At 36.1% G+C, this 12,078-nt stretch overlaps 2 protein-coding genes across 6 annotated transcripts; both read right to left on the bottom strand.

The window, feature by feature from the left end:
• Nucleotides 1-750: 750 nt before the first annotated feature.
• LOC110862880 (probable polyketide synthase 34) lies at nt 751-4,317 on the bottom strand. Of its 3 annotated transcripts, none has more exons than XM_035845909.1 (4): nt 3,946-4,317; nt 3,672-3,831; nt 1,051-2,824; nt 751-981 (listed from the first exon to the last, which is right to left on the bottom strand). In XM_035845909.1, exons 1-3 carry the CDS (start codon nt 4,023-4,025, stop codon nt 1,400-1,402), a joined length of 1,665 nt encoding a protein of 554 aa, XP_035701802.1. In that variant the 5' UTR covers nt 4,026-4,317; the 3' UTR covers nt 751-981; nt 1,051-1,399. The 3 variants fall into 3 exon arrangements, with proteins under 3 accessions (XP_035701802.1, XP_035701803.1, XP_021967782.2); XM_035845910.1 differs by having other exon boundaries at nt 3,909-4,316; XM_022112090.2 differs by having other exon boundaries at nt 3,672-4,316.
• LOC110862876 lies at nt 4,187-11,652 on the bottom strand. 3 transcript variants are annotated; one of them, XM_035845912.1, is made up of 7 exons: nt 11,347-11,652; nt 8,478-8,913; nt 7,877-8,414; nt 7,254-7,494; nt 6,156-6,173; nt 5,593-5,737; nt 4,187-4,327 (listed from the first exon to the last, which is right to left on the bottom strand). In XM_035845912.1, exons 1-6 carry the CDS (start codon nt 11,535-11,537, stop codon nt 5,704-5,706), a joined length of 1,458 nt encoding a protein of 485 aa, XP_035701805.1. In that variant the 5' UTR covers nt 11,538-11,652; the 3' UTR covers nt 4,187-4,327; nt 5,593-5,703. The 3 variants fall into 3 exon arrangements, with proteins under 3 accessions (XP_035701805.1, XP_035701804.1, XP_021967778.2); XM_035845911.1 differs by having other exon boundaries at nt 7,877-8,913; XM_022112086.2 differs by lacking the exon at nt 6,156-6,173 and having other exon boundaries at nt 7,877-8,913.
• Between the last annotated feature and the right edge of the window lie 426 nt (nt 11,653-12,078).

Genomic DNA, 12,078 nt, shown 5'->3' with positions numbered 1-12,078 from the left:
GTAACTATTTAGAATGATACATAAGCCATACTTACCGATAAGTAAACCTATGTGAATTGCAAATGTAATTTAACCATGTAAGATTTTGCTTCTCATATGAATTCATGTTTTGTGGACCATGTAGGCAGAGAGAATGTAACTGTAGATGAGTTTGGGCTTCTTCAGGGTTAGAGGGGGCATAGTACCGCATATATTTATATTTTCAATCAACTCTAAGGACACAAATTTTTAGATATTGTCTGCATGTGGTGGTCACGGTAGCAATGAGGAAATTTAAGTATACTATAGTGCTACTTTATGTATTTCATGTTTATGTAAATACTTGATTTAGTTGGTAATTTCAACGAGATATTTATGTACATATATTTACACGAATATATTTAAAGGTATTACATATGAAATCAAAATATCTTTATTGCAGAAACACGCACAAACTTTACAAATTGATGTCCTAATTAGATTATGTTCTTCCAAAGGGAAAGAAGAGATTAGAATAGTAGATATTAATAAGGTAAATTCTAACTTGTGTATTTAGAAAAAACATGTCAAATTTTGTTAGCTCGAATTTAAGTAGAATCATTGGAATTGCTCTTGAATATAAATACTCCTGATTAAATTAATCTGTGTACTTGATCCGATATTTATCAAATACCCCACTCTTTTTTGCCAAAGTCAGATCTCTACGAAGTATGTCCCACGACGGGATAATCATGGATGGATAAATGTCAGGAATAAAATGAGCCAGTTTTGTACTCCAAGTAATATCTTTTTTCCCCTGAAGGAAAGGCATATAGAATGCCGGGGGTTCCTCGAGTATCCGTCTGCGGTCATCTTCGTACTCCAGGATTTGCCTGATGTATTCGTTCATGGTGGAGTTCGTGTCAACCAAGCTTCTGAGTAGATCGAAAAAGTCATCAGGTTCCAGTACATCGACCTTGACTCCCAAATCTTTAGCTAGTTCATCAAACTCGCGTTCGTCACCTACAATATACAAATTCTTAGTTAATTCTACCCAGCAACACAAATACAATATCTACATTAAAAACTTACCCAAGTCTGGATTAATCACGTTGTACATTTCATAAGGTGTGTCCTCCATAAAGAACAATCTCAGCGAGTATTCCGCACATAGATCGACCGGCATCATGCAGATGGGAACTTTCTCAGCTATCATATACCCGAGATGCATATAAGCCAAGAACCGCGTCATTAGGAAGTTTTCTAGAGAAATATTTCCACCAATTTGGCTATCGCCACCAATATTCGGCATGCGGAAAACTTTGCAAGGAACACCCCGAGAAACTGCTTGTTCTGCAAGATTGTCACATATTAATTTAGAAATTATGTAAGCAGAGTTGGGAAATTGATCAACTTGTTCTAGATTAGGCCACGTTTCCTTTTAAATCTCATCTTCCCCTAATTCTTGTTCGGCTCCGATGGACGAAACTTGGTAGACGTATTTCAATTTGTTTGCCACAGCAAATTCGAGGATATTCTTAAACCCTTGTACGTTTATTATTCTGCTGCTGTGCGGGTTTTTCGTATTACTATATCTTTCAGGAAGGGTTACGTTGACTGCTAAATTGAGTACTGCATCTACTTCAGAAGATATTTTGGAGTAGGTTGTAGAATTCATCCCTATCAATTCTTTTCCCACATCCCCTGTTATCGTTTCCACCCAACCTTCCAAGTCTTCAATGGAGAGTATATTTTTGGCTTGCATACATCGTCTGAAGCGATCATCGGTTGAAAGTAAAGAATTTGGTCTCAAAAGGCAATAAACTTTTTTAATGTATGGATACTTGTATCGTAATTCTCGCAGTATATACGGGCCGAGGGTACCTGTTACCCCAGTAATTAAAACCGTCGAAATATCGTTTATGGGACACAAAGTGGATACTATGTCGTAACCAACTTGAATCGTATCCGGTAATTGTGCATCTTGAATGACTAGTTCCTTTAGTTCAGATCGGGTGAGGTTCGGGATTGATTCATTTCCAGAAATGAGGTCCACCAAACGGGCGGATAATTCTGCAACTGTTTTGCAATCCTTAACTGAATTGATTGATATTTTAACTCTCTTCCCGACAGATGATTGTAATCCATTTTTCATTTCCACCATCATCAAGGAATCCATTCCCAAATCTTGAAAATTTGCATGGTCGTCAATTTGCTCATTTTCGTTCATTTGTAACGTAACTCGTATAATCTGTTTTACATATTTGCGTAAGATGTTTTCACGCGCCTCTATTCCAATAGCTGAGTCGTACTCTATCCAAAATTGCTCGCCATCAATTTGTTGTATCCTAGATGCCGACTCGTCATAAATATTTGCAAGTAACCCTCTTACTGAAGGTAGAAATTTCTTTAAAAAGTCACTAACACCAGCAATTCCCCCAGGCTGTAGAATTTCTTTAAAGTCATTTCGCCACCAGCCGCCAAATACTCCGGTGATAGTATTCTTTAAGGTTGATGGGTCAATGCAGGCATCCTCCAAGGCTTCCCATACAACCTTAAGTGCAATACGTTGCTGCGGGTCCAGATATCTCAAGTCGGCTTGATTCGTGTTAAAGAATTTTGCATCAAACATATCCAGTGGGCAAGATAAAAATCCAGCCTCTGTTTGGCGGACGCCATCCATCATGATAAAGGCACTATCTTTTGTCCACCTCCATTCTGGGACGCGTACAATTCCATCGATTCCGTTTTCCAATAATGACCAGAATTCGTCAATATTGTTCGCACCTGGATATCTGCAAGCCATCCCGACAATTGCGATTGAGTTACAAAGTTCGTTTTCCAGCATTTCAGAAATAGGATCAAACTGTAAAATGATTGTTAGGTAATTAGTTCATAAAGTTAAGATTATTCGGGTTTATTACTAAATCTTGTGTATATTGAGGAGAGCTTTCACCATCTGCTAATTTTCCAGTTTTTTCCTTCAATACATGTCGTGGAGATTTGCATTTCATGATAATAATATATGTATATATTATATATGAAAGAGAAGATTTCACATTGAGTATCATTGAGAAGTAGTTGATCTATTTATGATAATCAGGTGGGCACAGTGTGTATTAGGGATTTAATGTGTCGACACAAGTTCTTTGTCTCTAACTTTGTCGGAAAATTTGTGTAAGTCCTTCAGTCTGAACGTCGATTTTATTGTGACTTTATTTTACCACCAAAATTATGGCCTTCAGCACTTATTCTCGCTCGTGACTTTATCAGAGTCAGTCACATGTCCCACCAGTCACTCTAAATTAAGTAGTCAAAATTTACATAATTCGTAATGACTTAAGAATTAAATTCACAGTAACTAAAATGAACTTTAATATCCGTGTGACATTCGATCGCCTTATTACCAACAAAACTCCAACTACATAACGAATACCGTCCTCATAATTATCCTTCACTGCACACTAATATCGCATATATTGTTAGAAATCTCCAAATGATTACAGTACATATTACTTCTGTTTCAAATCTTTTGAAAGCCGTAAATTAAAAAAATCCGTCCCTCAAAATTATTCTAGCTAGAGAATTAGTCTAGTTGAAATTTTTCTAGTTGGATGTAATTCGTAGTAAATGAGATATAATAAATGAGATATAAGAAAGAGAAATGAAACTCAAAGTGTTAGATGTCGCAAGATAGAAAACAAATTATTTACCAGTTCTTTAGAACGGATCGGAGATACAAGTGAATTCCAAATTTTCGTCAAATCATACTCAAAGGTGTAGAACTTTTGACATGATACTTCCATGGGATGACCTCCATTCATGAAATACACCATCTTCACATCATCTCCATTAACTGCTTGGGGATATTCGCTGAAATACAGATATTTATTACGTATTCTATAATGTGTCAAATTAATAATATCAGTAATATATATATTTATCTCTACTTTTGTAGTTTTATGTAACTGACTAGGAAATGTTAACCTCTTTACAGTAGGTAAGTTTTCCGTAGAATTCCTCGAGCTGAGCAATACTATTTTTCGTGCAAGTGGTGTCATTTTCATTTTCAATTTCAACAATTTGATCAATCATCATTCCAGTTCTCTTTCCATGTTTCGAGTTGACAAAAATTGCAGCATGACGATGCTCATCCGTGTCGATCCACTGCATACCTTTGTCGCGGAAGATTGAGTCGCAATTTTTCAGAACGAGGCAATTGCAGTCTAGAAATACGCTGCCTTTGAGTTGAGGAATTCGGAGGATGTCAAGTTTTGCCAGTGAGCGGAATTGCAAGTTTCTCCCATCCTTAGGTTTTCCCCTTGGGTTTATACGGCGACAAACTTGAAACTCGGATTTCAGTAGCTCCCTAAATTTAAATGCATAAAATTATTTATAATTCGATTAACAGCATAAACAAACGTCAACTATTGAGGTTCGCATATTATTTAAACAATATTTATCACAATTTGTACACGAATTATCAACGTTGTGAACAATGTTCTGAAAAACAACCTACTTCATCTCCACGCCTTTTAGTAAATCTCTAAAATCAGGTTCATACAATTATTTTTATTTTGATGAACACTTATCAAAATAAGTATTTCAAGGACTTATTTAGTGTTCAGCTATTAAGTTCTTATGTAGGCGTTTAATAACGAATGAATACTATTCTAAAATATATTTGTATAGCATGTACAAATTGTATAATTGAACATATCAATTAGAAATATGCAATTTTAGCACGTTTAGCATGCTATATGGAAACTTCATAAAATTTATTAGTGAGATTTATGAAAAAATATCGCTATCCGCTTTTAGTAGTTATTGTCTAATTTGCAATATTTTACTAATCTAATAAATTAGTTTTCCTTTTCACGCTATTTAATGTCGACTCTGAAATATGCTCCGTGGAACTGCTTAAAGTAACACTTACAATTCAGTTTTATTCATGTAAAAATCCTACCGTGATGAAAACAATTTTGCGTTGTTACGCATCAAGAGTAAGCGAACTCATAATTTGGGAGTTTTTCTAATAAATTTGCTAGAATTTTAGCGTGTGGCGGAGTTTTAAAATATTTACCCCGCCAAGTCTTAGAATTTTAAAATCGCTACAGCTTTTTAATTATTGGAGCGAGTTCAAAATTCTAAAAAGATGTATTTTTTTAATTCCTTCCATTGGAACATAAATTTTTTTATATATTTCGAAATAAAAAAATTGGTGAAAACTCGAATATTAAAAATTTGTAGAAAATTTTAAAATTTAAAATTTAAAATTTTGTTAAGGAAGTAATTCTAAACATGCTTATTTTAGATTTTGAAATCGCGACACAATTCGAAAAGACTATAGCGATTTCAAATCGGTGATTTGAACATTCGAGGTATTGGCTGGGTATATATTTGAAATTCCTGCCACACGCTAAAATTGAGTAAATTTATTAGAAAAAAGGCCATTCGTTAATTTCTGATGCGGAACAAAATAAAATTTTTCGCATGACGGTCGGAGTTATAAACCTGAATTGTTAGCGCAATTAAATCCAATTGTATGACAAACTTAGATATCTACATGGACTCTTTTTAGTTGTATTTATGCGCGTCGTCATGACATGGTGAACAATGTGAAAAATAACTTACTTCATCTCCTGTGATACGTCTTCGGAAATAATGACACCGAGCGGTCTCGTGGTCAAACTTCGCCTTAGAGACCGTCCCAGGCCGATACATTTCCACGCTTCCGCTTCCTTGTCATCTCCGGCGTACGTTATCCACATCTGACTCCCTAAACAGTTGCAGAAAATTAATTCAAAATTGCAAGACTTACCAATTTTTGAATTTCGAAATATACAAAACCCCGAAAATATTAATTTTCAAAATTTTTTAAACTGAATTTTTATATTCCAAAGGAAGGAATTCTAAAAATACATCTTTTTAGATCTTTCGAATTCGCTTCAATATTTAAAAACTATAGCGATTAGAAAATTAGGGAACTAGGCGGGGTAAATAATTGAAATCCCGCCACACGCTAAAATTCCAGTAAATTTTTTTAGCGATCAGAAATGAGTAATTTATTGCCCAAAAAAATATAAAAATGTGATAAATACAGGAATAAAAATAATTCAATTTCTGCAAATTTCGGTAGATTTTTACTTTGTTTCACCTCGAGTTTCTATTTTATTTGAATTTTGCAAAAAGCTTACCAATATCTCCACCCATTCCTATAAGATTAGATGAGAAATATAATTTCCAATCAAATTTATAAATTCGGTAAAACCAAAAATCTTTATTTGAAACAAATTGAAAAAGGCTGGTTTGTTGGATGCTGTTAAATAACAACTGGAACCCCTAATTATTCTTCGGACGCTTAAATACGCAAAAATAAATCTATGAATTAGTTACCGAAAAGTCTGGAAGAAATATAATATTGCGCAACTGCCCTCTCGGTAGAAAGTACAAGTATGACCCGAAATACATACAATCCATATTATTCAGTATACAAATTTGTGTACAATGTGTAAAGAAGATAAACTCAAATATTCTTAAAGCAGACAAATTCCCCAAAATTTTATTTAGATTAGGTAAAGGATAAGAAGTCAGTTTTATGAGCAAAGTACCTCGAAATTCTAATCTCGTAGATATCCAATATATATCGCCACCAAAATTGCATCTGCCTGACTTATGCAAAGTAAAGCCGGTACTTCAATTAACGATCTGGTTTATAATCTCTCATTTTTATTGCATCCGTTCGCTTATGAATTTAAAGGTTTTCTTTGGCGAACTTTGATTTATTTATATTTTAATTGCTCTCTAGGTTAGTAGTGCTTGCAGAATGAAAACAGCTTTACGACGGGATGTACTTCAAATGTGTAGATTTTGTTGGATAAATTGGGCTATAAAATATTATACATTTCGCTAATATGCATGCATTTGATTTGTAGCTTCATCGTATCATCTGCGACTTCCTTGTTCATATTGTTTGCATAAATCAACTGTGATGGGAAAAACTGGGAGAAATTAATTATCATAATCACCACTCACAAGAATTAATCGCCAAGAGGAAAAATTTAAATATTTTACGGAACATTACTTCGCCTAAATTATACAATTCATTGGTTGGAAAAGTTTGTCACGTTTATAATAATTATCACAATTCGTTTCGTAAAATTATGTATGTCTTATGTGTGAATCATTGTGGAAAACTATTTAATTGAGGGACAAGCTACACGAAATGTAGCTTGTCCCTCACTAATGTCGTTCAACAAAAAAGCCAATAGCTCATAAAACCTTAATATTCTTACATAAAAATAATTTCCACGGGTAGCGTTATCCCTGCCGAGAGGAGGAAGAAAGCTCCTGAGAAGAATGTTACCGTACTGCGATACACGAAAGCGTACGTTGGCATGGTGACCAATGGGAGAAGGCTGTCAATCGCGCCCAGTAGTGCGAATAATTTACCGACTTCGTTAATCGCCACCGATTTTGAGAGCATGGATTTAACAACAACTCCAATTGTGCCATTCATCATGTCCAGGACGGAGGCTGTATAAAGTTGTGAAAATTGCTAAATATTTTAGAAGTTAAATCATTGAATTTTAAAATATATAAATTATTCTATTTTTAATATTTCCTATCCAAATGAAAAGTGAAACTGCAACGGGTTTCCCATGGGATGGGAATAAGCGGAAAACGAGAGACAAGGAAAAGCGGGAAATGGATAAGACTGGGAAACTAAGCATCATCCAGTATCCAGTTATCCCAAATTTTTTTTTAATTTTTCCAATTTCCCACAAATTTTCCCACTTTTTTAAACTCTCCAGTAAAAAGAAGCTTTTAGTCGTTACAAACTAAAAATAATGTCCACAGTGAGAATGCGTCACGCAAAAAATATTAGCGTGGCGTGTTTACTCGCATGACTACTTACCGCAAAACATCATTATCCGCGTCGTAGTAAACGCGTACATTGTCGATCCCGAAATCTGGCTTATTCCTGACACAAATCCCACTAGTGGATCGGACAGTTTAAGAGTTTTGCTTAACACAAACATCGAAAGAAAAACCCCACCCGCACTCAGCACCCAGTTAATCATTGAAAAGAACCCAAAATTGCTGATATTCCACTGAAGTCTCTCCCTGACGAAGAGGTACACAAGTGATTGCTCAGCACCTGGCGAAGCGTAGCAAATGTGGGCCAAAATCAGCAAGTAGAACCACAAAGCGTGCTCCCGCTTTTGAAACAGCATCCCAAACACTTGTATCAAATTCGTTACCGGGTTGTATTTTCTCCAGCAAGGTTTGTCCCCGCTATATTTAGCGGTCCTATCATTTTTCCCGCTAAATTTTTCAATCGTATCTCTTTCCCCACTAAATTTTTCCACCTCATCGTTTTCCCCGCTATATTTAGCGGTCCCGCCATTTTCCCCGCTATCGATAAAGACTGCCTCCGGTTTTCCGTTTCTGACCTTCAAGAACACTATAAGAAACGCTAATCCCGATAATCCCACAGGAATTAGTAGCGACTTTACCATTCCGACTTGACACTTCATTAAGAGTCCGCCAAGCATGAACCCGATGGGCGTACTGGATCTCACGGATGCCCAGAAGACGCCCATTCTCACCGTCCTGTTTTTCGGCGTTGTCGTATCGCAAATGTACGATCCCGCCGACATAGAGTACACTGTAGCGCCGCCGCTCAAGGTGGTCGGCAACATGGCGAGAAGTGAGATGTAGACGGCGCTAATTTTTCCGAGGCATAGGTAGCCAACGATCATCATCGTTGGCATTAACATTAATCCCATGGTTGAGATGACGAGGGGAATTTTCCGCCCGTGGGTGTCACTCCATGGTCCGGTGAAGAACACGACGAAGACGGTGATACAGCTGAACACGACGGACGTGACGGCTTGAATACCCGCGACGGCTTTTTGAATTTCGCGCTCCTCTGTTTTGTAAGTGATGTTGCTAAACATATCAGGCTTGAATTAGTAAAAATAAATGGTTGGGTTTTTAAATTTCTAAAATCGATCTCGGGAAGCTTACAATGGGAAGGTGTCAACGGCTAATCTCAGATTTGAATCGGACCAATTTTAATTTGTTCACCTCTAAAAATAATGGGACCCAGTGGCGCAACTATAATTTGGGGGCCCCTAGGCAAAAAAAGTGGAAAATTATATAGGTTTTTCTAAATTTATCATGTGTTAATTAATCATTTGAAGCAGTAATGGCCTTTTGACCGCTTTGTAAACTACTCATGTTTTCTCATGTTTTCTCCACGTAGCGAGTTTGGTCAATAATTGGGTGATATCGAAGAAATTTGAATCATAGATTAATTAAATATTAGCTACAATATCCACCGTATTAAATTCCGCCACTCAGGGTAGTAAGCACTCTCCCAGTTCCTCTACACTTGTAGAGTATTATGACCGTCCCATTGATTTCAAATCATAATTTTCACCCAGTTCCTCACCTGAGAAATTGACGTCCCAACTAAATATGTTTTATGTAATATTGGAAGCTAAACTAGTTAATTTTGCTTAACAGTTGCCCAGATCAATTGTTTTTATGCTAGATCACAAAATAATTTCTTCATCCTTATATGTAAGGAGGAATAACAATTTAAGTTCCTACATAGGTTCTTAATTTCCTCTTTAATTAGGAAGGAAGTATCAGTATGGTGTGGAACTTACGTTCCTCCTCATATAGAGGTAAAAACCAAACCTTCCAGACTGCACTTGGAGAAATTAATTTTCTTGGAGAAAAATTCTGAGCGCTTTTAGCGGAAGAAATTTTGGATTTACGCTTAATAAAATTAACCCAAACCAGGCATAAGAACAGTGTTCCACTTTGGCAAATCAAAAATCATTGTGCACATTCGTATGTTGACTTAGCCAAAAGTATGTATTCAATGGTCAAAATGTTCGGTATCTATATAATCGGGCAAGAACGAATATAAACCCAAAAATTTATTGAGGTAGACTGACATTTGTTAAATCTAATTTGACCGTAAAATTAAATTACATAATTAATGGGCAGACAGAAAGTTGTTGGAATAGTACTTCTCTGAAAGCATAAACGCGTAGTTTTCAGATGTGCAATTTTTTTTACACATTTTTGTGTAAAATAACTTCTTCCATAGCAGAACTGTATTTTTCAATATCTTCAAGTCAGAAATTCCTCTGAAATCGAAATTCTCCAACACCAATGTTTGCAACAAGCTTTAAATATGCCAACGATGGACCTTTGTCTTTGCGATACACATGACAAAGAAAAATATGCACTTGGTCAAAGCAACATTCAAATTTATGACGACCAGACGGGAAAAAATCAGTGTGAGCAAAATGTTTTGGGCTTCGTGACGCGCCGTTGTGCCGTTTTGCTGCGCCGTTTTGCCCATTTGCCGGATTGCCTCTTTGTATGCTTTAGCATAGGGTCTAAAGGAAAACGGCAAGGGGCTTTTACTCCGCAAAACGGATTGCCGTTTTGTCACATTGCCGGTTTGCTGCGGAGTACATTGTGAAAAATTACTGTCCCAATAACTTTCTGTCAGACCTTTAGAATCGCGAAAACGGATTGAGGCCCCCAATGTTTTCCTAGCTTATTGATTTAAAATTGTGCAACTTTTACGGTATCACAATAAAATAGAATTGACGAGCCCAAAAATAACCTTATGATTAAAGATTTTGACATTTTAAAATACATCTATGCGACGCAGTTTTATTTACAGATATTTTATTTTTAATACAGGTAGGTAACCTCGGGGCCCACGCTGGCGCGGTAATTTTTGCCTACCCTGCTTATGTGCTAATTGCGCCACTGATGGGACCTGTATTTTTTTATATAATGCGCCCATTTTAGCGCGTGGCGGGATTTTCAAATATTTTTCCAGCCAAAATTTCAAATTTTCGAATCGCTGTAACTTTTTGAATTTTGGCGCGAATTAAAAAAACAAAAGACGTGTATGATTAGATTGGGTCCTACAATATAAAAATTCAGTTTTGAAAAATTTTGGAAATTCGCGTTTTTAGACTATTTATGAATTTCGAAATATTCAAAATCCCGAAAAAATTCGAATTTTCAAAATTTTTTGATAATGAATTTTTATATTGTAGAGGATCTAAGTCTAAGCATACACGTTTTTTGTTTTTTGAATTCGCGCCAATATTCAAAAAGTTACAGCGATAGGAAAAATATTTGAAAATCCTGCCGCGCGCTCAAATGGGCGCATTATATAAAAAAATACAGGTCCCATTATTTTTAGAGGTGAACAAATTAAAATTGGTCCGATTCAAATCTGAGAATAGCCGCTGACACCTTCGCTTTGTTAGTACAGTTTGGTTGAAAAATCACGTACTTTTAACAAAAAATATGCGAATTTTATAACCGATATTAGCTTACACTTTGTTAATAATCTCTTTGCAGACTTCCATATCGTAGCCCAGATCGACACGACAAGTCGTTTCCATCCTGATATTTTGAAACAAGAGAGTAGAAACTACCATGCTGAGCACGAGGAGGAATCCGGCCGGTTCTACCGACAAATCCTTGCACGAGATCCAAAATGATCTTCTCTCATTATTCAGAGGCATTCTTACTAAGAATTTCTTAGTTCAATTAAACAGAAACTTTTCAAATGTTTATCTGATTTCTTTAAACTCCTGTATTTTGCACTGCTAATTGAACAGATCCAGCTGTATCTCTGTTGGCATACTCAAGTATTCCACACATCTGATATCAGTCTCTGTATACTTGTCTAATAAGTTGGAGATATATCTATTTCGATAATGGAGAGATAAACCTATCAGGCAGATTGGAGTGAAACAATTTTTTATCTATGTTCTGCTTAATCGTGTTATTATGCATTTTTCTTAGGTGAGGCAAAGCCGGAAAGCTGGGCCCCGTTTCAAAAAGCAAATGCAATATGCGCAAGTGGGGCCCGGCGAAGCCTAAGTATGCATTCCGACCCACCTCTGAAAAACTCCCACAAATCTCACGCCTAAACGACGCATCTTATCGAAAAATGACAAAAGGCAAAATAGTTAGAGAATTCCATTTCCCAGGGTCCGAAAATTCAAATTTTTAAAATTTTGAGTAGTTCCGTCACAATCGAATTTTGAAACTTTCAGACGG

Source organism: Folsomia candida, unplaced genomic scaffold (genome assembly GCF_002217175.1).
Source record: "Folsomia candida strain VU population unplaced genomic scaffold, ASM221717v1 Fcan01_Sc074, whole genome shotgun sequence".
NCBI classification, from domain to species: Eukaryota; Metazoa; Arthropoda; class Collembola; order Entomobryomorpha; family Isotomidae; genus Folsomia; species Folsomia candida.
This window is presented reverse-complemented; position numbering and strand designations above follow the sequence as displayed.